Raw genomic sequence first — 26,153 nt, forward strand, 5'->3', positions numbered from 1 at the left:
ACTTTTCTTACATTTTTGTTGAAAGGTCCGCCACAGTTTTTTTGTACCATTGTATTGTATTGTATGGTCAAACAACTTACTTTACTTTTTGGGCTATAGAGCGCTCCGATATTCAAGCCGCACCCACCAAATGTTAGAAGACATAAACATTTCATATATATTTGCAGCACTGGACCATAAGCCGCAGATAAATAACGTCTGGAAAGATTTTGTAAATATTTATTTATATACCCCAAATGTTTCCAAATGGTGCCTGTCACGGGGCAGTAAAACGGCTGATCAAGCAAAACAGAAGCCATCGGCATGGACCCACTAGCTGCAGAAGCTAGCTCTCCAAACACTAAACAGTCTCAAATACTCAAATATTGGAAGTTAATTAAACTAACACAGGCACTTGTGAACGTGTTAGCATATTTGCTAACGCTAACAACGCTAGCTTGATTACATTGTGATAGCACGTACAAATATGCAAGAAAACACTCCCGCAGACATCACACATGGGACGGTTTAGTAATTATGAACTCCATCCATCCATCCATTTTCTACCACTTGTCCCTTTTTTGGGGGGTTGCTGGAGCCTATCTCAGCTGCATTCGGGTGGAAGGCGGGGTACACCCTGGACAAGTCACCACCTCATCACAGGGCCAACACAGATAGACAGACAACATTCACACTCACATTCACACACTAGGGACCATTGAGTGTTGCCAATCAACCTATCCCCAACTGTTTTAGTTATATTGTAAAAACTTAAAATGACGCTTAGACTGATGAATGAATAATCCTGAGTAGAAACGCTATAAACGAATAATAGATGGAACGCGATATTCGTCCGTTTCAAGGGACAAAACAGGAGGCGCATTTTTAAACCACCGCACCTGCAGTAAACGAGCAGAAACAATAACATGCCTTTTCAGTGTCTGTCGGTGATGACAAATATTTGTTGAATACAAAAAATTATAGCCGTTAGCAAAGAAAAAAACATAAATTAGCTGCACCGTTTTATAAGTTGCAGGTTTCAAAGCGTAGGAAAAAGGTAGCAGCTTATAGTCAGAAAAATACAGAAGCTTACAGTCGGAAAAATACAGTATTAGTCTATTTGCCTGCATATAATTCGAATCGATGGTCTAAATCAGTGTTTTTCAACCACTGTGCCGTGAAATACAGTCTGGTGTGCCGTGGGAGATTAAACAATTTCACCTAATTGGGTTAAAAAAAAAAATCGCACACAAGTAATTATAATCCGTAAATAATGTGCCGTTGTTGAGTGTCTGTGCTGTCTAGAGCTCGGCAGAGTAACCGTGTAATACTCTTCCATATCAGTAGGTGGCAGCAGGTAGCTAATTGCTTTGTAGATGTCGGGAACACGTTGCATCATGATCAGAATATGCAGACGACAGCGGTAAGCAGCATGCAGGTAATAAGGTATCTTATGTTTAAACCAAAAAGAAAAGGCATTGAAGCTTAGGCATGGCTATGCAAAACGAAATAAACAAAACACAAAATGCTGGATGACAGCAAAGACTTACAGCGTGTGGAGCGGAGACGTCGTCCACAAAGTACATCCGTACATGACATGACAATCTACAATGTCCCCACAAAGAAGGAAAGCGTCCGCACAATTTAAATAGTCTGGATTGCGAAAACAAAGCAGGTGTGGAGAATAGCGCAACATGAAAATACCAAAAAAAACCAGGAAAAAACACCAAAATAGGAGCGCAAGAGAAGGACTAAAACACTACCCAAGGAAAAACACAAAAAAACTCAAAATAAGTCATGGCGTGATGTAACATATGGTGACAGTACACCTATTTTGAGACAAGAGCTATAGTGATGCATGCTTGGTTATGGTTTTAATTCATATCCAACAATTGCGAGAACGACTTTTTACTTTCAATATCGGCTACTGAGTTTCGTTTTTTTAATGATTTATGCTGCTGGTGTGCCTCAGGATTTTTTCAATGAAAAAATGTTGCCTTGTCTCAAACAAGGTTGAAAAACACTGCTCTAAATAAAGACTACAGAGTGCTGGCGACTCAGTCGTGTCATGTCGTTATTACACTGCCTTTGTCCAAATGTGTTCGTAGCACGTCTTTATCATATAGCTATACCGTCGTGGGGCGGTATAGCTCGGTTGTTAGAGTGGCCTTGCCAGGTTCGATCCCCGCTTCCGCCATCCTAGCCACTGCCGTTGTGTCCTTGGGCAAGACACTTTACCCACCTGCTCCCAGTGCCACCCACACTGGTTTAAATGTAACTTACTGTAGGTATTGGGTTTCACTATGTAAAAGCGCTTTGAGTCACTAGAGAAAAGCGCTATATAAATACAATTAACTTCACATTTCACAAAACACACCCTCAACTCTCAGTCTCCCCCAACTCAGTTGCCCCTCAATGGGATTATCACAGAGTTACGCCCCAGATCTGTGTTTTCAGTATCGCGGCAAAATAAGCCATTATGTGGCCAAATAAAGTTGTGAGTGCCAGCACTTTAAAGGCCTACAGAAACCCACTACTACCGACCAAGCAGTCTGATAGTTTATATATCATTGATGAAATCTTAACATTGCAACACATGCCAATACGGCCGGGTTAGATTAGTAAAGTGCAATTTTAAATTTCTCGCAAAATATTCTGCTGAAAACGTCTCGGTATGATGACGTTTGCTCGTGACGTCACGGATTGTAGCGGACATATTGGGACACCATTGTGGCCAGCTATTAAGTCGTCTGTTTTCATCGCAAAACTCCACAGTATTCTGGACATCTGTGTTGGTGAATCTTTTGCAATTTGTTTAATGAACAATGAAGACAGCAAAGAAGAAAGCTGTAGGTGGGAAGCGGTGTATTAGCGGCTGGCTGCAGCAACACAACCAGGAGGACTTTGAGTTGGATAGCAGACGCGCTACCGTGAGTATGCAGCCTTGGCTTCCAAACATTTTATAGCTTGCCCGTACATGCGTGCCGCTATGTGCATGTAATGTACGTAACTTTGGGGAAATACATGTGCTGTATGAACTTTACGGAGGTGAACGGTACTTTGGGCTGTGGGATTGAGTGTGTTGTGCAGGTGTTTAAGTTGTATTGGTGGGTTGTATGGACGGGAGGGGGGAGGTGTTTGTTATGCGGATTAATTTGTGGCATATAAATAAACATTGATTTATTGATTGATTGATTGATACTAAATATAAGCTTGGTTGTGTTGTGGCTAATAGAGTATATATATGTCTTCTGTTTATTTACTGTTTTAGTCATTCCAAGCTGAATATCAGGACCCACCCGCCTCTCACAGCATCTTCCCTATCGGAATCGCTTCCAATGCCCTCTAATCCTTCACTCTCACTTTCCTCATCCACAAATCTTTAATCCTCGCTCAAATTATGGGGTAATCGTCGCTTTCTCGGTCCGAATCGCTCTCGCTGCTGGTGGCCATGATTGTAAACAATGTGCAGATGTGAGGAGCTCCACAACCTGTGACGTCACGCTACTTCCGGTACAGGCAAGGCTTTTTTTTCAGCGATCAAAAGTTGCGAACTTTATTGTCGATGTTAAACCATTTCAGCAAAAATATGGCAATATCGCGAAATGATCAAGTATGACTCATAGAATGGACCTGCTATCCCCGTTTAAATAAGAAAATCTCATTTCAGTAGGCATTTAATAAAGAAGGCGAGGAACACTATTGAATTCAACGAAGAACTTGTAGCGAACTACGCAGGGTGAAAGTGCCCGCTGAGACTGTTCAATTTTATGTAAGCTTTTGTAAGGAAGGTTCAGTGAGGGCTCGCAGGGATTCGAACTGAAAAGTTGAACAAAGTTAGGAAGTAAAAATGCCAAGCAGCAGAAAGAATGGTAACTGACAGCTGAAATTTGTCAAGAGTCAAACATAAATTGGAGAACAGATGAGGCAGAGCAGGTGCTGAATAGCTATTGGAACGTTTGGCACGTCGTACATGAATATTCCTCCTCGCTCATTCTGCCTTTCAAAGACAGGTTCGACATTACCCCACAACACTTTCCACCATAATTCACTGCCAAAACTGTCTCCTCGGAAGCAAATCTCTTTCTGCTCTGCCTTTTCACTGGGAATCAAATAAGCCAAAGCCAAATTTTGACAAAACGCTCCAGTAATTTATCGCTGTCAGTTAGACGTCACTTTAATAGTGGCGCTGATGAAAAAACTTAAATAGTACAACCAAAGCTAAAATATAATTTTCATATTTGTTTAGTTTTTAGGACGTCTGAAGACACATTTTAAGTATTTCAATTAGAGATGTCCGATAAATGCTTTAAAATGTAATATCGGAAATTATCGGGGTCCTTATCGTTTTTTGTTGTTGTTGGTTTTTTTTTTTTTAATTAAATCAACATAAAAAACACAAGATACACTTACAATTAGTGCACCAACCCAAAAAACCTCCCTCCCCCATTCACACTCATTCACACAAAAGGGTTGTTTCTTTCTGTTATTAATATTCTGGTTCCTACATTATATATCAATATATATCAATACAGTCTGCAAGTGATACAATCCGTAAGCACACATGATTGTGCGTGCTGCTGGTCCACTAATAGTACTAAACTTTAACAGTTAATTTTACTCATTTTCATTAATTAGTAGTTTCTATGTAACTGTTTTTATATTGTTCTACTTCTTTTTTTCAAGGAAATGTTTTTAATTTATTTATCTTATTTTTGTCAAGACTTGGTCCTTGGATTGTTTGGTTTTCCCGGAATGCAATGGAAAGTTGGCGCGAGCAAGGCGTGAATGTAAGTACATCTTTTAATTAATTTATCAAAAAAGGAACAAACAAAAGGCGCTCACAGCGGAGGTAAAAAACTTGGCTATTGGAAACAAAAGACTTCCACAAAGGCAAAACAACTATGAACATCAAACTTGGCATGTAACTGTGAACATGGCATGAAGCAGAGTGATGATAACGTGCGATGTCACCAGGATGACTAACTGAAAACAATGGGCTTAAATAATACAGACATGATTGACAACAGCTGTGTGAGTCCAAACGTGAAAACAGGTGCAACTAACCGGTCGTCATGGTGACAAAACAAGAGTGCACAAAGAGTTCAAAAACAAAACCGAACATAACAAAACATGATCACACAGACATGACAATTTTATTTTATTAATTTAAAAAAAAAGGACCTTATCTTCACCATACCTGGTTGTCCAAATTAGGTATAATAATGTGTTATTTCCACGACTGTATATATCGGTATCGGTTTATATCGGTATCAGTTGATATCAGTATCAGTAATTAAAGAGTTGGACAATATCGGAATATCAGATATCGGCAAAAAGCCATTATCGGACATCCCTAATTTCAATGAAAGAAAAATGTCTTCAAGAGTATTACTATTTATTGCTTACACACACAATGTGTGTCAATCATCAAAACATCATAATAAATTCATGATAAGTATATTTTCTGCCACTTCATAGCCTGGGAAAAGTGTGTGTTAATAAAATACTTGTTTTTTTTTTTACTAAATGAAAATAATTATTTAGATTTTGACAGGAAAAAATGTGTATCTTTTAAATGTTATTATCTAAGCATGCCAAATATTACATTATTATATAGTGTATTACAAAAATATGTTAGTAAAGATAAAAATAAAAAGTTGACAATTTGATTTTCACCTTTACATATAATTTGTACATGAAACAATATAATAATTAAGTGCATAGGCAATAATGTAATAGTATGAGGTGATTACTGGTACACATTTATATCAATGCTGTCAAATTATGTTGTTGTTTTTTTATGATTAATCACAGGTTATTGCCCGCATGCATAGTTTTAATTAATAAAAAAAAGGGGCCCTATTAAGGCAGCCATTACTACGAAGTGGCCCTCAATAAAAACGAGTTTGACACCCCTGCGTTAAGAGTTTGCAATTAACCTAAAGTCCACACACAGATATGGGTTTCAAACCCATAAACATTATCGATCAATCTTTGTGAACTAAAAAAAAAAATAACAAAAACAGAATCCTATGTAAAAAAGATGAATTCATAATAAACGTTAAACTACCGTATTTTCCGGATATTGGCCGCACCCACGAAATTTTACAAGAAAAAAATGTTTTTCCATGTATTAGCCGTACCTGACTATGCCGCAAATATATACGTTGTGAAATTAGTTATTCACACACAAATATTATGTAAATGATTATTTGCATACCTTAATTGTTTCCAAACGGTGTCTGTAACATGGCAGTAAACGGCTGATCAAACAAAACAGAAGTCATCGCCAGCCAGCTAGCTTGCCAATCAGCGAAACAGACTCAATAACTCCACGGTGACGTTTTGGTAAGTTTACTGAGGAATTTGTGAAACTGAAACAATACAAAAAAATGCCACTGTAAGTTAATAACACAGATACTCGTAAACGTGTTAGCATACGAGCTAACGAGGCTAGCTTCATTATAGTACGATAGCACGTACAAATATATGCATGAAAACATTCCAACATACCTCACACATGGGACGGTTTAAGAGGTAAAAATTGTTTTAGTTAATCTGTGAAACTTACAAAAGTTGATTGGAGTGATAAATGAAGAATCCTTTTGAGCAAAAACGCTGTGGACGCTTATTTCCGGGTTACAGCGTCAAAACAAGAAGTACATTTTGCAGTAAGCAAATTCGTCCAAAAGATGGCGCCATAGCGGATGGATGGATGGAGTCCTCTGCTTAGATTTAATGCAAAATATTAAACACAAAACATGATGGGCATTAGGGGGAAACATCCATAAATTAGTCTTTCCGTTTTATAAACTGCAGGGTTCAAAATATAGGAAAAACGTAACAGTTTATAGTCTGGAATTTACCATAAATTACACATGATTGGTCTACAGTAGTGCTTCTCAACCAGTGGGGCGAGATGGTGCGGCTTCATAGCTTACCAAAGTCGTACTAAAACATTTTGATTGATTGTTGAGCGCCGTGCGTAATGTTATATATTTAATTAGAACATTTACAATGTTGATGTTGTTTACTTGAGACCCATCATAGTGCAGCGTACACTTATCTCTTATTTTTGACTGCCATCTACTGGTCGCACTTATCATTACACCATGTACCAAATAAAATAGCTTTGAGGTGGGTGACCTCAACCAAACCTATTCCTTACATCAGACGCATCGGGTTGCCAGGCGCACTGTCGAGTTTTGAGGAAAAAAAATACAAAAATGTAAGTGCGCCTTATAGTCCGGAAAATACGGTAGATGCAAAACAGCGGACGCCAAACGGTTTCAGCTTCGATAAATGACATGGCGAGGACCAAATGATCGCAATTGAAAAACTTTTTTTTAATGATTAACTCTGCAATTGGGTGTTTTCAAACGTGTGAGCCACAGAGAACATAAAACTGGGGCCTCCTTTACACCACAAATAAGATTTTATTTTTGAGTTTTTTGCCAAACCTCTGTTTGCTCTCTCACCAGTTGAACTAAACACTGATTCATGTTGCCTTTAACATTGCTGTAGTTAGCTTATCTGTTTTTTTCTTTATTGATCTGAACTCCTCTTGTATTCATCTGGATCATCCTAGTGGGTGGTTTACCCTCCTAAAGTTGTAGCTATAATGCTTCCTTCACATAAATTGTCTTATAATGAACCATCTAATAACTCTCATTGAATAGCCCTGATAAACAGTACATAGTTGGACAGTTTAATTATGCTTAATTTTTTATATGTTGTTGTGAATATTTCAGATATATTGTTATGTATATTTCTGCAATGACGATCAAATTCTTATTCCAATGTATTCATTTCATGCTTTATTTATTTCACTCTCATTCCCATCGCTTCTCTTGTTTTTGTTTGCTTCTCTTTTCTCGCCTCTTGCCTTTATGACTCCAGTCTTTTCCATACCGTTAGCCTATGAAATATCCACTGCTCTTTTTATACTTTGTGCTGGCTGCCTTCCCGCAGGCATATATATTTTTAACTGCATCCCACATCCCTTTTATTTTTTTACTACTCCTCTTATATTGTCTTATATATATATATTGAGACCTAAGCCAGGTCAAAGACTGGCTCATTTGCATATTAGCAATCAAAGTTTAGTCTCTGGCGCCTTGAGGCAATACAGTGTATTGCTTGCGTGCATAACACGCTTATGGAGTAAAATAGTTGAACACAAACTGAAGGACTTTGACTTACCTTTCAAGACAATCTGAATCTTGCCCGTACACTTGCTTGTAATAATCACTATGGAAACGTCAGATTGTCTATTTAGCTGTTTCAGTGGTTACCCAACGTGGTCCAAACTATTAATAAACAGGGTACCTTAAACATATTTAATTATCTGTAATAACAATACATTATTATTATTATTATTATATTTTATCTGGAAGGTAAAACGTTATGTCCCAGTTGAATTTTGGATGCAGTGTACACCACACAGGATACAAATAAACGTACAGAAAGCTATCAAATCTATTCCGGTCGCTTCAGTTTAGACATCCATTGAGATAAGGATAAAGGACCATAAGGCCAAATTGAATTAACTATCACAAATCAAATAGACATCGTTTAAATCAGGGGTGTGGAACTCATTTTAGATCGAGGGCCACATGGAGAAAAAATCTACTCCCAAGTGGGCCGGACTGGTAAAAATAAAGACGACTTCAGATTGTTTTATTTTGTTTAAAAATAAAACAAGCACATTCTGAAATTGTACAAATCATAATGTTGTTGTTGTTGTGTTTTACAATTAGCTGTTGCGGTTAATAGTATATATACTCGATTTGTCGCTCTTTATATTTTCTGAATAAATTATGTGATAATGTTTAACAGTCAACTCATTGGTGTTCATTTTCAATCCATCAGGAGAAAAAAAAAATCTCAAAATCAAATTACAGTATGTTATTTATGTAGTTTGATCATCTTCCTCAACTGATGTACTAACATCATGTGGTTTATTTTGTACATATGTAGCATCATCTACAAAGATACAAATAATTGCTATTGCGACATCCAGTGTACACATTTAGAACAGCTGTTTCTTTCATGAAAAAAAGGCGGGTTGATTTTTATACTTAGCAAACTCATCCCGCGGGCCGGCTAAAATCTGTTCGCGGGCCTGATCCGGCCCTCGGGCCGTACGTTTGACACCCCTGGTTTAAATGCTATTTTTAATGTGTAAGTGGAACAGTTGAAGAAGGGGGCGCCACCACAGCATACAATGCATTTGGACATCTTGGGATGTTCAATGCTCACTATTTTGGTTGAACTGAGTGATCATTAGACTATATGTGACTATTTAATAGAAAAAGCGTCGATCGGACCCTACGAGGAAGTGAACGACAACACTCACGTTACAGTATCAATCAATCAATCAGTGTTTATTTATATAGCCCTAAATCACAAGTGTCTCAAAGGGCTGCACAAGCCACAACGACATCCTCGGTACAGAGCCCACATAAGGCCAAGGAAAAACTCACCCCAGTGGGACGTCGATGTGAATGACTATGAGAAACCTTGGAGAGGACCGCATATGTGGGTAACCCCCTCCCCTCTAGGGGAGACCGATGTTGAGTGGGTCTGACATAGTATTGTGAAAGTCCAGTCCGTAGTGGATCTAACATAATAGTGTGAGAGTCCAGTCCATAGTAGATCTAACATAATAGTGTGAGAGTCCAGTCCATAGTAGATCTAACATAATAGTGTGAGAGTCCAGTCCATAGTTGATCTAACATAATAGTGTGAGAGTCCAGTCCATAGTAGATCTAACATACTAGTGTGAGAGTCCAGTCCATAGTGGATCTAACATAATAGTGAGAGTCCAGTCCATAGTGGATCTAACATAATAGTGTGAGAGTCCAGTCCATAGTGGATCGAACATAATAGTGTGAGAGTCCAGTCCATAGTGGATCTAACATAATAGTGTGAGAGTCCAGTCCATAGTGGATCTAACATAATAGTGTGAGAGTCCAGTCCATAGTGGATCTAACATAATAGTGTGAGAGTCCAGTCCATAGTGAATCTAACATAATAGTTCGAGAGTCCAGTCCATAGTAGATCTAACATAATAGTGTGAGAGTCCAGTCCATAGTGGATCTAACATAATAGTGAGAGTCCAGTCCATAGTGGATCTAACATAATAGTGTGAGAGTCCAGTCCATAGTGGATCTAACATAATAGTGTGAGAGTCCAGTCCATAGTGGATCTAACATAATAGTGTGAGAGTCCAGTCCATAGTAGATCTAACATAATAGTGTGAGAGTCCAGTCCATAGTGGATCTAACATAATAGTGTGAGAGTCCAGTCCATAGTTGATCTAACATAATAGTGTGAGAGTCCAGTCCATAGTGGATCTAACATAATAGTGTGAGAGTCCAGTCCATAGTAGATCTAACATAATAGTGTGAGAGTCCAGTCCATAGTGGATCTAACATAATAGTGTGAGAGTCCAGTCCATAGTTGATCTAACATAATAGTGTGAGAGTCCAGTCCATAGTAGATCTAACATACTAGTGTGAGAGTCCAGTCCATAGTGGATCTAACATAATAGTGAGAGTCCAGTCCATAGTGGATCTAACATAATAGTGTGAGAGTCCAGTCCATAGTGGATCTAACATAATAGTGAGAGTCCAGTCCATAGTGGATCTAACATAATAGTGTGAGAGTCCAGTCCATAGTTGATCTAACATAATAGTGTGAGAGTCCAGTCCATAGTGGATCTAACATAATAGTGTGAGAGTCCAGTCCATAGTAGATCTAACATAAAAGTGTGAGAGTCCAGTCCATAGTGGATCTAACATAATAGTGAGAGTCCAGTCCATAGTGGATCTAACATAATAGTGTGAGAGTCCAGTCATTAGTGGATCTAACATAATAGTGAGAGTCCAGTCCATAGTGGATCTAACATAATAGTGTGAGAGTCCAGTCCATAGTGGATCTAACATAATAGTGAGAGTCCAGTCCATAGTGGATCTAATATAATAGTGTGAGAGTCCAGTCCATAGTGGATCTAACATAATAGTGAGAGTCCAGTCCATAGTGGATCTAATATAATAGTGTGAGAGTCCAGTCCATAGTGGATCTAACATATTAGTGAAAGTCCAGTCCATAGTGGGGCCAGCAGGAAACCATCCCGAGCGGTAGAACGTAGAGGCGGGGGAAATAATCGATTTTCAGATGCATCGCAATTCGGACATATAGGTTTATAGAATCAATTAGTAAACGTAATTTATTGTAAATAAAGTAATGCAGACAGTTCTAAAATTTGGCTCAACAGCTCCTTTACTATTGGGCATCTATGGTCCAGTTTTGCACACATGTTCATTGATTTAATAAATGTGGGAATGAATTGAACTGTTCCTTATTCCTAATGAATAGTTATTTTTTTAAGTTGCAAGTGATAAACGCTTATTTAGTAAAAACGTGTTACGACTCAAGCTCCTGCCGCCACACACTCCTCAGAGCGCGCCTCTGGACACGCCCACGAAGCGTTCCCCCAGCTGCACTCAATCTGAAATCAACACACCTGACGCTGATGAGGCCTCCTCTCCCTTCCTAAGTCAGCGCGTCCTGCGTTCCAGTGCCAGAACGTAGCTACTTGTTTTATATTGATGAGGTTCATTTAGCCTACTGATGTGTATATATAAATGGTTGATTTATATAGGCTAGTAAGGTAAAGTTTTGTACCTCGGCTACCGTGCTTCTGCAGCCTTCATCAAAGGTGTCACGTGATGTTAGCGTGACAACGTCTGTGACGTGTTATATGGATTTTTCCATCCCACCTCAGGTGGTGGGATGGCGGTGTCCCCTGGCTACCTTGCAGAAGCAGGGTAGCCGCAACTTGCCAGGTACAAAACTTTACCTTACTAGCCTATATAAATCAACCATTTATATGTAGCTACTCGTTCCCGTACAGTTAGCCTACACGTCTCTAGCTCCTTTTCCATGTGCATTTGCTCTCTCTGTGTTTCCTCTCCCCTGTGCTCATCGTGTCGTGTCCTGTGTCGTCTTTTTCGGTTTCGAGCTGTGTGTCTCGTCCCCCCGGATTTCCCCTGGACTTTGTGCTGCCTTCCCGGATCTCGACCTCTCGCCTGTCCACGGACCCTGACGCCTCGCTCCTGCCCTTGACCTCTCGCCTGCCCACGGACCTCCGAGCCTGCCTTTCCCTCTCTGGACTTCCGCATCTCTCACAACACGGACCTTCAACACTCACCAGTTAATCGCATCACATAGTTTCACACCACGTATTTGGATTAGATACACACGTCATATCCTGGTGTTTAACAAATACACTTCCACATATGAACGCCACTGTCTAAGTGCTGTCTCCTTCCTCACTGTACTGTAACAAAACCAAAATAAATGTTAAACTACATCAATACACATAAACTAAAGGTGCATTTATAATCATTTTTTATTCGAATTGTAGCTCCTGAATAGAAATCGGAATCGAATCGTGAGGTGCCCCAAAATTCCAACCTCTAGTAAAAACCCTGTTTCCATATGAGTTGGGAAATTGTGTTAGATGTAAATATAAACGGAATACAATGATTTGCAAATCATTTTCAACCCATATTCAGTTGAATATGCTACAAAGACAACATATTTGATGTTCAAACTGATAAAACATTTTTTTTTTTTTTGCAAATAATCATTAACGTTAGAATGTGATGCCAGCAACACGTGACAAAGGAGTTGGGAAAGGTGGCAATAAATACTGATAAAGTTGAGGAATGCTCATCAAACACTTATTTGGAACATCCCACAGGTGAACAGGCAAATTGGGAACAGGTGGGTGCCATGATTGGGTATAAAAGTAGATTCCATGAAATGCTCAGTCATTCACAAACAAGGATGGGGCGAGGGTCACCACTTTGTCAACAAATGCGTGAGCAAATTGTTGAACAGTTTAAGAAACAACTTTCTCAACCAGCTATTGCAAGGAATTTAGGGATTACACCATCTACGCTCCGTAATATCATCAAAGGGTTCAGAGAATCTGGAGAAATCACTGCACGTAAGCAGCTAAGCCCGTGACCTTCGATCCCTCAGGCTTTACTGCATCAACAAGCGAAATCAGTGTGTAAAGGATATCACCACATGGGCTCAGGAACACTTCAGAAACCCACTGTCAGTAACTACAGTTGGTCGCTACATCTGTAAGTGCAAGTTAAAACTCTCCTACGCAAGGCGAAAACCGTTTATCAACAACACCCAGAAACGCCGTCGGCTTCGCTGGGCCTGAGCTCATCCAAAATGGACTGATACAAAGTGGAAAAGTGTTCTGTGGTCTGACGAGTCCACATTTCAAATTGTTTTTGGAAACTGTGGACGTCGTGTCCTCCGGACCAAAGAGGAAAAGAACCATCCGGATTGTTATAGTGCATTCAATTGAATATGGGTTGAAAAGGATTTGCAAATCATTGTATTCCGTTTATATTTACATCTAACACAATTTCCCATTTCATATGGAAACAAGGTTTGTAGAAAGTGAATTCATATGGCCCCATGCGTCGCGATTTACCTGACACATGAAACGTGACATTTTGGGACGGTCCACTTAAGCTGCCAGACAGCAGTATAATGTTGAATATCCTAACATGTGTTTTGTGCCAATTCCAACGTTGACCACAATGTCAGTTGCTATGTAGAGTTGCGTTTTCCATTATTTTCAGCAGACTGCTTTGCAAAATGATTAACCCCCCTCTTCCAATCGCGCGCGATCCACCCAGGAATGGGGCCATAGGAATCCCTTCCCTACTGTAAGTAGCGAGCATAAACAAGAACACAATTTCATGAATCTTAACTAAATGATTTGATTATATTGTTTTTCTTCACTGTCACTCTCAGACTTGCGTACACACACACGTACACACACTGTCCTTGCAAGCCCATCCTGACGCATCAAGGCTTCACAAATATTTGCAGTAAACAGAACTCTTAACATCACAAATACCATCAGGGAGGTTATAATAATAATCGAGTAAAGGTTTCATCGGAAGAGGAGGACACTGTTGCATGCACATACACACTCTGCATCACCACGGCAACACACGCTCACGTGGCAAGCACTGCCTGGATGGATATGGCCTTTTCAATTTTAAAGTGTTATATTTAAAAAAAAAAACACTTTATAAATAGTCGAGTAGAACTTAATTCACTACACAAGCAATGTTTTAAATAACATTTTAAGCCTCATAAATACTATTAATAATACTAGCATATATTTCAATTCAAATATGCCCTTAACTTTAACGATGGATGAAGAACGTACAATAAGTCATGTTGCAGGTGCACGATCCCATTTTAAAATTACCGTATTTTTCCGACTATAAGGCGCACTTAAAATCCTTTCATTTTCTCAAAAATCGACAGTGCGCCTTATGACGGAATAATTCTGGTTGTGCTTACCGACCTCGAAGCTATTTTATTTGGTGCATGGTGTAATGATAAGTGTGACCAGTAGATGGCAGTCACACAGAATAGGTACGTGTAGACTGCACTATGATGCCAGTAAACAACTCCAAAACTTTAAATGTTCCATTGAAAATAAATAACATTAAACACGGCACTCAAATATCGGTCAACATATTTTAGTATGACTTTGAAGCTGCACCGCTTGATGGATTGTCGGCCCATTACGGCTACTGCAGTCGGAGATACAAGTATTACTATGGTGTGTGTATATGGACCGCAAAATGGCACCCATTAACAGACATGTTATCTGGTGATTTGTTTCACGATATTATGCAAAACCAACTGTTCTTACCTTCTGGTACCTGCTGATGTGTATTTAAAATCTGCATTAGTTCTGAAAATGTGCGCATGTCCGCCACTGTAGTATGTGGCGATGCCGTAGTCGATAAGCTTCTTCTTTTTCACTATCTTCTTGTTATGGGACATTCACCCTCCGCTGTTGCCATTTCTAATATAAAGTAGTGTAAAGTTCTAACTTATATCTGTCAGTAGACTTGCTATGGAGGTGCTAAAACATACCGGTGTAGTGAGTTTACATTATTCACCCAAAGAACTTTAGTTATTAGAGAGTTACGGTCGGATGGTTTTTCACGGGACACATTTCCGGCGTTGTTGCACTAGATAGTCGGATGAGGAGATGCTGCACTGTTGTTGATTGAAGTAAAGTCTGAATGTCATTAAAACAGTTAGTTCCATCTTTTGACACTTCTTCCACTCCCGTCCTTGCACGCTACACCGCTACAAAAAAGATGGCGGGGTGAAGACGCTGTCGAAGGTGAGCCACGTACATAAACAGCAAAACGGTTATTTTTGTCACAAATTGAGCAAGGAACCACCATTACATGTTATGTACACCATAAGGAAATGTTTTGAATTTATTTATTTTTATTCATCCTAATATGACCCCTTTAAAGGCCTACTGAAACCCACTACTACCAACCACGCTGTCTGATAGTTTATACATCAATGATGAAATCTTAACAATGCAACACATGCCAATACGGCCGGGTTAACTTATAAAGTGCAATTTTAAATTTCCCAGCAAACTTCCGGCTGAAAACGTTTCGATACGATGACGTATGCGTGTGACGTTAATGGTTGAAACGGAAGTATTCGGACACATTGTATCTCAATACAAACAGCTCTGTTTTCATCTCAAAATTCCACAGTATTCTGGACATCTGTTTTGGTGAATCTTTTGCAATTTGTTTAATGAACAATGAAGACTGCAAAGAAGAAAGCTGTAGGTGGGATCGGTGTATTAGCGGCTGGCTGCAGCAACACAACCAGGAGGACTTTGAGGATAGCAGACGCGCTATCCGGCGCTAGCCGCCGACCGCATCGATGATCAGGTGAAGTCCTTCGTCGCGCCGTCGATCGCTGGAACGCAGGTGAGCACGGGTGTTGATGAGCAGATGAGGGCTGGCGTAGGTGGAGCACTAATGTTTTTATCATAGCTCTGACGAGGTCCCGTAGCTAAGTTAGCTTCAATGGCGTAGTTAACAACAGCATTGCTAGGCTTCGACAGGCGGCACAGCATTAACCGTGTAGTTACAGGTCCAGTGTTTGGTTTGGTGTCTCCTGATAGTAGTATTGTTGATCTGCTGTCTATCCTTCCAGTCAGGGGTTTATTTATTTTGTTTCTATCTGCATTTAAGCACAATGCTATCACGTTAGCTCCGTAGCTAAAGTGCTTCACCGATGTATTTTCGTGGAGATAAAAGTCACTGTGAATGTCCATTTCGCGTTCTCGACTCTCATTTTCAAGAGGATATAGTATCCGAGGTGGTTTAAAATACAAATCCGTGATCCACAATAGAAAAAGGAGAGAGTGTGGAATCCAATGATACCTTTTACCTAAGTTACGGTCAGCGCGAAAAAAGATACGTCCTGCACTGCACTGTAGTCCTTCACTCTAACGTTCCTCATCCACAAATCTTTCATCCTCGCTCAAATTAATGGGGTAATCGTCACTTTCTCTGTCCGAATCGCTCTCGCTGCTGGTGTAAACAATGGGGAAATGTGAGAAGCCCTTCAACCTGTGACGTCACGCTACTTCCGGTACAGGCAAGGCTTTTTTTATCAGCGACCAAAAGTTGCGAACTTTATCGTCGATGTTAAACCATTTCAGCAAAAATATGACAATATCGCGAAATGATCAAGTATGACACATAGAATGGATCTGCTATCCCCGTTCAAATAAAAAAAATCATTTCAGTAGGCCTTATCCGGTGCGCCTTTTGTATAAAAAAAAAGACCTATGGTCCAGAAAATTACGGTAACTGTCTTCCAGGTGTAAAAATAAGTTAACCAGACAAAGACTCTTCTTATAATAACAGGTGACGATGGTCAGCGACTGGCTAACTAGCAGCTAGCCACTCCGATAACCCTTGTTGCGGTTGGTCCTTTAAATAAGAAAAAGTGCCACAAACGCCAAAAAAAACTAAGTACATTTATCTAAAGCTGTTTTTCCTGAGTTGTTGTGATGGACGCTAAGACTTGGGAGAGTACAGCAAGGTCATGTCGGACTGTTAAGGCATGCCCCCCCCCCCCCCCTCTCCATAAACTCACCCTTATCGTTGTTGAAAAGCTGCTTAAAACACCATAATTCTTGCAGGGTTGCTTTACCTTTCTTTTACCTTGAAAAACCTTTTTACAAGCACCTCTTACAAAGTAGCTTTCAACTCCCGCAAGAGCACTAAACCATATAACATTTTGCCATTTTAATGACGCGCACACAACTCGCCTCTTACCGGAGTGAAATTCATGACTTTGAGTATCCAGATGGTCAGCGCGAGGTTGACAATCATCGTGACGAGGAGGAGGAGGATGAAGAAGTACAAGCATCTCTTCCTCCAGCCGTAGATCCCAACGGCGGGGTACACCTGGGCTCCGCACACCGACGCCCCCCGCTGGTGGAGGGAGTTGGGCTGCGCTGCGAGGATGTACTGCTCCTGGGTCATCTAAAAGAACAAAAACAAAGACAAAGGCTTATTTGTTGACGCTGCTCAATGCTGGAGATGGATTCCCAAAACACCTTTTACGGAATGGTTCTTAAACAACTTTTTGGTATGTCATTTTAGATAATGAAGACTGATTATAGAGGTATTCATTTAGTGTTATGACAGCTAATATCTTCTTTGTGGGCGAGACAGTGACAAAATGCATAGGCAGGGAGAGCATGCCCATGATGGATGGAGGTAATTGCATATAGAGACAAGTGGACTGAACAATACTATGCTATAGAGAGGATGGACATATGCATGGTGCAGACTAACTGAACATGGAACAAAGGGTTTGTGTTTTTGAAATTGAGCTATTACTACTGTAGTTGCAGACTAGTGAGTCCTGAAAGGAACATCTCAGGTTTAATCCTGCAAGATCTGTAGGTTACCTCCTGGTCCCCCAGCTACCACTTACCACATACACTTGTCTTGAGTTCCCAATAATTTCTACAACTCTAATTTTTTTGTGATAGAGCGATTGGAGCACATAATGGTTGGTCATAAAAAACATTCATCAAGTTTGGTTCTTTTATGAATTTTCTATGGGTCTACTGGAAATGTGAGCAAATCTGCTGGGTCAAAAGTATACATACAGCAATGTTAACATTTGCTTACATGTCCCTCGGCAAGTTTCACTGCAATAAGGCGCTTTTGGTAGCCATCCACAAGCTTCTGGTTGAATTTTTGACCACTCCTCTTGACACAATTGGTGAAGTTCAGCTAAATTTGTTGGTTTTCTGACATGGACTTTTTTCTTCAGCATTGCCCACACGTTTAAGTCAGGACTTTGGGAATGCCTCCGGGCTGATGATTTTAGGTTGTCCTGAAGTAAGATTTGTAAGTAATCTTCCTTTTTCATTGTCCCATTTACTCTTTGTAAAGCACCAGTTCAATTGGCAGCAAAACAGGCCCGAAGCATAATACTACCACCACCATGCTCGATGGTATGAATGGTGTTCCTGGGATTAAAGGCCTGACCTTTTCTCCTCCAAACATATTACTGGGTATTATGGCCAAACAGATACATTTTTGTTTCATCTGACAAAGATAAGACCTTCTGGAGGAAAGATTTGTGGTCAGTTTTGTGACCAACAAGTATGTGCTCCATTCACTCCATCACAAACAAATAAGAGTTGTAGAAATAATTGGAAACTCAAGACAGCCATGACATTATGTTCTTTACAAGTGTATTTAAACTTTTGACCATGACTGTACATTACAAAAAAATGTGTGTTAGGTTCATTGAAGACCCTAAGTTGGCCGTCCTAGTCAATGTGAATCTGTATAGTCCGCATCTATGTGTCTCTAGGGTGTACATCAGCTCCACATCAACTCAGCACAACGAAATGAAACTTGAAACATGTTCTAGCAGTGGTTTATAGTTCAATGTCGCTGATTCACTAATTTTGTTGTCAATCCAAATGGGATTCAGCCTCAGACAGATCATCCAATTAACATGCGAAAGCTCAGCGTCCTGGTCAGCCGAGGCCAAGCCAACTTTCCATACACTTCCAGAGACGCTCAGCGTCCATCGGCGGGACAAAGCCGAGCATGTATCCAATGATTGTCCAGTTTGGCTACAGCGGAAAAAAAAACAACTCTATGCTCTATCATTGAAGTCAATGGATTCTCGGCTTCAAGACTGTTTAATGCACTGTGAAGTTACCACAATCAAGGAGAAGAAAGTCGCCAAAGTAGCTGATTCTGAACAAAAGTTAAACGCATTCTAGGATGGTTGGTTAAATGTTTTGACTTCCAACTTTCTCTTTATGTTGCCCGATTGCAGGTCTTTGTGTTCCTTGTCCGGAGAAGGATAAGACAGAGTGCCTTGACAGTTTTTCGAGAGAAGTGCCAGAACAAGACCCATAGATCCATCCATTTTCACAGTTGAGCTGGAGTGCATCCCAGGTGACTTTGGACGAGAGACGATGCGCGTCCGTATTCGTCACCAGTCAATCACAAGGCACATGCAGACAAACGTTCACGGGAACAGAGCCAACGCTAGTGTTGAGGAACTCAGGCAGGAAGAAACCAAGAATATTATGGGGGAGGGACAGGTCAATTAGGGTATCCTTCCCTGCATTTTCTGTGTCTTAGTCACAAATGATGTTGGTTTAATTTCCCCATGTGCTACTGAAGTGAATTAATTAACTCATATTATGTTTTGCATATGGTGAATGTTTATATTCATCTTGGAGAAAGCAAACCACCAAAGTTTAATTAAATAGCAGTATTTCAGTTTGAGCACATAATAAGATAAGGCCCCTGAGTTTGACATTCGCAGGTGGATTTGATGACTTCTCATAGAAAAGAAGCCCTAATTAGGACTTTGGAATGCAAAAGTGATGGCCCTATCCTTGAGAAGAGACAACATGTTCAGCTCATCGCCAAACATTTAAGTTATGACTTAGGACTAGGGATGTCCGATAATGGCTTTTTGCCGATATCCGATAATCCGATATTGTCCAACTCTTTAATTACCGATACCGATATCAACCGATACCGATATCAACCGATATATGCAGTCGTGGAATTAACACATTATTATGCCTAATTTGGACAACCAGGTATGGTGAAGATAAGGTACTTTTTAAAAAAAAATAGTAAAATAAGATGAATAAATTAAAAACATTTTCTTGAATAAAAAAGAAAGTACAACAATATAAAAACAGTTACATAGAAACTAGTAATGAATGGAAATTATTAAAATTAACTGTTAAAGGTTAGTACTATTAGTGGACCAGCAGCACGCACAATCATGTGTGCTTACGGACTGTATCCCTTGCAGACTGTATTGATATATATTGATATATAATGTAGGAACCAGAATATTAATAACAGAAAGAAACAACCCTTTTGTGTGAATGATGGGGGAGGGAGGTTTTTTGGGTTGGTGCACTAATTTTAAGTGTATCTTGTGTTTTTTATGTTGATTTAATTTTAAAAAAACCAAAAAAAAACAAAAACAAAAAAAAAACCGATACCGATAAAGAAAAACCAGATACCGATAATTTACGATATTACATTTTAACGCATATATCGGCCGATAATATCGGCAGGCCGATATTATCGGACATCTCTACTTAGGACAGTTGTTTTTCAGACACTTACACACGAACATCTCCTTTTATGGTCAGGATACGCTCTCCTGACTTAGCACACACACAGAGACAGGAAGGAGGAATATAACAACTGATGGTTTGGCTTGTCCAGGTTAGGAGTGCCTCATTTTCTTGACCTGGGGCCGTATTTATCAAGCGTCTTAGAGTGCCATTTTACACTTAAGTCCTGAGAATTTGCGAAATTTAGTCCTACTCTCAAACTTAAGAATAAAAGCTATTTATCAACTTTCTTAAGTCTAAGAATCACTCCTACTCTCCACGATATTTAAGAGACCTTCAGAGGTGTCCTAAGTGGTTAGGAGTTGCCAGCGGGGGATGGCACTGAGGCGAGAGAGACGTGCGCGAACGTTCAGGGAGCGGAAGGATGTCCTGGCTTTGTTTGATGAGGAGCAGCTGATCAAATGGTATCGTTTAGACAGAGCGGGTATTATTTTTGTCACAGATTTAATACTTTTCGATTCCATGTTGATTTCTGCATGTGGCTGCAGTGGGCTAGTATATATAGAGCCACCCACACCAGTTTCAAATTAGTTGCCTAATTAATGAATTGGAAAGAAAATGTTATAAGAGAGTAGCGTATGTGTGTCTGTGGCCCTTTAGTAGGTGACAGCATGTGAGGTGAGTGACGTCAGTGAGTGTGTGGGCGAGAGAAGAGAGGCAGCGGTAGCGTGAGTGCGGGCGGGGACTAGTTTGTTTTGTGTTGGATTGGCTGTGTGCAAGCAATCAATAAAGCAAGATTTGCAACTAATCGCCGGACTCATCATTCACTCTAAAGTCGTCCGCTGTGGAGACCCACTGCCGGGTAAAGTGAAGGGTGTTGCCCCAGCATACATCCTAGAGAAGTGTCTCCCCTGCGCTCTTCGACTACGGTCTGGGAGCAGGAAGCAGGAAAGGTGCAACAAAAAGGAAACATTTATTTTTGATTCAATGCCAATATTGTTTGTTTGTTTTGTATTATTTTGTAGTTTATTGTCAAAATATACACTCCCATTGGCCATTTAAATATTTCTAAGATATTTCTTTATTCTTAGACAAGGGATTCCCTTCCGTGATTGGTCATTTCTATGGACACAGAAATTACGTCACCTAAAATTCTGTTTATGGCACATAGTAAGGTCGTAATTCAGCTCTGAGTGTGACACTTAAGATTCAGTCCTACACTTCGCTGAAAGTGTGAGTAAGACGCTTGATAACTAACTTTTAAGTGCAGCTTTCAGCGAAGAATTTCTTTACTCATAAGTCAACACTTAACTGACTTCTTAGGAGTAATTCTAAGAAGCTTGATAAATACGGCCCCTGACCTCCTCCAGGAACTGCAGTCCTGTGTAATGACACTCGCTTGTAATGTAGCAACTTTTGGTTCAGTAAAGCGTCTTTGACGTCTCTTTTGATCCAGTCTTTGCTGTGTCGCCCTTCTGTCCGGACGAGGATGACAAGACCGGAAATACACATCACTACTTTATGTGACTTAGTGAGTACATCGGTGTACAATAAGTAAGTCAGTGCTACTGTTCCAACTGGTGCTGCTGTCCTCCGTAGCCTCCTATACGGCCGTATGTGTAGGTTAAGACTCTATAAATAGCATTATATGCATTCGGACCAACCTTGTACGAATCTTCGTTAGGCTCTTTTCTAGTCTTAAAAAACACTGGCGCCTGAGGTTGTATAGCATTAAATGAACATTTTGGTGTCTTGATGGTATTATTTTTATGATCTCATTTGTTGTTGTTGTTGTTGTCGTATTTTACTGTACTATAGGCCTTGTGTAACGGGGACCAGCCAGTGTGGCTGCACTAAGTGTTAGTAAACCCCACACCTTGATCATTTCAAGAGTGTGCTGGCTGCTGAGTGAGCCAGCCATGGCTCTTAGCTTAATGGTCAGCACACTTGCTTCTCATGCCGTCGACGAGAGTTTACGTGTGATAAAGGCAGGGGGGTTACAGTGGTGCCGTGACCCGGATGAGAGTGAGGTTTAGGGGTTTGAGTGTAACGGGTGCCAGCCAGTCTGGCTGTGCCATGTGTACATTTAAAAACCCCACTCCCTGATCATTTCAAGAGTGTGCTGGCTGCTCAGCTCACTTGTGTCTCATGCCAACGACAAGGTTTCGCATCCCCGTGCGAAACGGGATAAAGTCAGGGGGCCAAACCACCTGGATTACACATCAAATCAAATCAAATCAAATCAACTTTATTTATAAAGCACATTTAAAATTTACCACAGGGGTAGCCAAAGTGCTGTACAATGGGCAGGTTAAAAGATAATACGAGTACCGAGCAAACACAACAGAACACAAACAGAACACGATCAAAAATAAATAAATAAAATAAATAGAACATAAAAAACAGGTTCACAGCAGGTGTATTATGGGGCGCCATTGCAGGATGGATATCACTCAGTGTTAAAAGCCATGGAATAAAAGTATGTTTTTATGAGAGATTTAAAAACAGGAAGAGAGGAGGCTTGTCTAACACTCAGAGGTAGGTCGTTCCAGAGCCTGGGAGCAGCAGCGGCGAAAGCTCTGTCACCTCTAAGCTTCAGCCTTGTGTCAGGGACCGTCAGTAGCAGCAGTAGTAACATGTTTATGATGATTGCCTCCATCAAGTACAAATCATTTGTATCCATTTCGACAAGCACTAAATGACTACCCCATGTCATTTATAGTCAATACATTTCTACAGTTGGCTTTCTTAGGGCCCTAGAACTGCTTTAATGCATATGTTTGCGAGAAAAGTATTTTTAGGGTCATTTTGTCTTAAAGTATCGTATTTTTCCAACAATAAGGCGCACTTAAAATCCTTTTATTTTCTCAAAACTCAACAGTGCGCCTTATAACCCAGTGCGCCTAATGTACGGAATAATCTTGGTTTTACTTATCGACCTCAAAGCTATTATTTGGTACATGGTGAAATGATAAGTGCGACCAGTAGATGGCAGTTACACATAAGAAATATGTGTAGACTGCAATATGACCCAAGTAAACAACACCAAAATTCTATATGATCCATTGAAAACACAGAACATTACGCATGGTTCTCAAACATCTATCAAAAATGTTTTAGTACGACTTTGGTAAGCTATGAAGCCGCACCGCTTGATGGATTGTACTGTGCTTCAACATACGAGTATTATTATGGTGTGTGGACTTAAAACAATTTTTTTCTCAAAACTCGACAGTGCGCTTTATAACCCGATGCGTCTAATTTAAGGAATAGGTTTGGTTGAGGTCGCCCACCTCAGAGCTATTTTATTTGGTACATAGTGTAATGATAAGTGTGACCTGTAGATGGCAGTCAAACATAAGAGATAAGTGTAGGCTGCACTCTGATGGGTCTCAAGTAAACAACACCAACATTTTAAATGTTCCATTGATAATATAGAACATTACACACGGTGCTCAAAAATCTATCAAAATGTTTTAGTACGACTTTGGTAAGCTATGAAGCCGCACCGCTTGAAAGATTGTCGGCGCATTAAACAGACGAGTATTATTATGGTGTGTGTATAAGGTATGACATATTATCTGGCATTTTGTTTTGCAATATTACTCAAAAGCAACTTTTCTTACATTCTTGTACCTACTGATCTGTATTTGGGATCTGCATAAGTCCTTGAAATTTTGCGTCCGTGCCGACGCAGTAGTCGATAAGCTTCTTCTTTTTCCCTATCTTCTTGTTATGGGACATTCATCCTCTGCTTTTGCCATTTCTAATATAAAGTAGTGTAAAGTTCTTACTTATATCTGTCAGTAAACTCGCCATGAAAGCGCTAAAACATACCGGTATAGTGAGTTTGTATTATTCACTCGAGGAACTTTAGTTTTTAGAGAGTTCCGGTTAAACGTTTTTTTCACGGGACACATTTTCGCCGTTGTTGTTGCACTAGTGAGCCACGGATGAGGCGATGCTGCTCCTTCATTGGTTTAAGTAAAGTCTGAATGTCATTAAAACAGTAAGCTCCATCTTTTGACACTTCTTCCACTCCCGTCCTTGCACGCTACACCGCTACAACAAAGATGACGGGTAGAAGACGCTGTTGAAAGTGAGCCACCTAAATAAGACCGCCCACAAAACGGCGCATCCTGAAGCGACTGTCAGAAAGCGGCTTGAAGATGATCTGTAAAACATAATCTATGCAACATTTTGACCAAAGAACCACCATTACATGTTATGTAGACCACAAGGAACTGTTTTAAATATGGAAAAAAAAATCATAATATGACCCTTTTAATTTGTACGAAAAAAGACCTGAATAGACCCGCTCATCGGCAGTGCGCCTTATAATCCGGTGCGCCCTATGGTCCAGAAAATACGGTAGTTAAAGAGTAATAGAGCAGATATGAGCGTGGGACCTACTGCACACATTAAGAACAAGACTGAGGATGTAGAAGGAGTAGAAGGGGATCAAGAATAGACAGCAGTGGGCACCAAAAGGCAGACAGGAGAGGATAGCGAGTGTACAAAAGAGCAAATGAGAAAATGGGAGGATAAGACGCCAGAGGACAGTTGACTCTGTTAGCTGCCGTGCAGCAGGATTCATGGGTGGCAGGAGACACGGACACTTGCTACGTACAATTCACCACCATCAGTCTGTCTGGGTCCATCTCTGCCTCTTACAACTCTTTGTTACCTGCACTCTCCAGACGCCCCTTTTCTATCCTCCTTGACTACCCACATCCCTGCTGCATCTCTCCATCATTGTCACCCTCACACCACATTACATCTCTATTTGTTGAGCAGCCGCCGAAAGGATTGTTTCGCCATTCTTCCACGTGATGACACCAGCGGGCGTCGATAGGAAACCACAAATGCCGAGGGTCTGGCCGGTCTCCAAGAAGCACAAAAGAAAAAAAGCACCGCCTTTATGTTTTGTTTTGTTGGTCTCAAATACCGTATGAACCGATGGTGTCGCTCTCCACAGGGGCCCTGTTTGTCTTTCAGAAACACAAACCCAAGGTCTTATGGCACCCCGGCTGTTACACCATTGTCAAAATAGGGTAAAACTGAACATTTGTGTGGTGGTTGACGATTAACTGCACAGTCTGGATCAGTGATGGCAGCCACCTGCTGCCCACACAATCCTCATTATCTCCCCAGATGCTCCAGATTTCTCACCAAGACCAAAAAACAAGGTATGTTTACATGAGATGTGGAATTTAACGTGAATTTAAATGGTAGTCTGTGTTTTTTTAGTCGGCTCGATATTAAACTGCCATGATTGGGTATAAAAGCAGCTTCCATGAAATGCTAAGTCGTTCATAAACAAGGATGGGGCGAGGGTCACCACTTTGTGAACCAATGCGCGAGCAAATTGTCGAACAGTTTAAGAACAACATTTCTCAAAGAGCTATTGCTAGGAATTTTGGGATTTCACCATCCACGGTCCGTAATATCATCAAAAGGTGCAGAGTATCTGGAGAAAAAACTGCATGTAAGCGATGATATTACAGACCTTCGATCCATCAGGCGGTACTGCATCAAAAACCTACATCGGTGTGTAAAGGATATCACCACATGGGCTCAGGAACACTTCAGAAAACCACTGTGAGTAACTACAGTGTGTCGC

The 26,153-nt window shown here is 40.3% G+C and overlaps 1 protein-coding gene across 1 annotated transcript in view; it reads right to left on the minus strand.

The window, feature by feature from the left end:
* LOC133639463 (zeta-sarcoglycan) overlaps positions 1 to 26,153 on the minus strand; it is a 945,127-nt gene that overhangs the window by 413,337 nt on the left and 505,637 nt on the right. Inside the window, exon 2 of the mRNA XM_062032766.1 lies at positions 17,217 to 17,426. Within this exon, the coding sequence (XP_061888750.1) occupies positions 17,217 to 17,426 (210 nt within the window). The remainder of the gene's footprint in view (positions 1 to 17,216; positions 17,427 to 26,153) is intronic.

Source organism: Entelurus aequoreus, linkage group LG22 (assembly GCF_033978785.1).
Source record: "Entelurus aequoreus isolate RoL-2023_Sb linkage group LG22, RoL_Eaeq_v1.1, whole genome shotgun sequence".
Taxonomy (NCBI): domain Eukaryota; kingdom Metazoa; phylum Chordata; class Actinopteri; order Syngnathiformes; family Syngnathidae; genus Entelurus; species Entelurus aequoreus.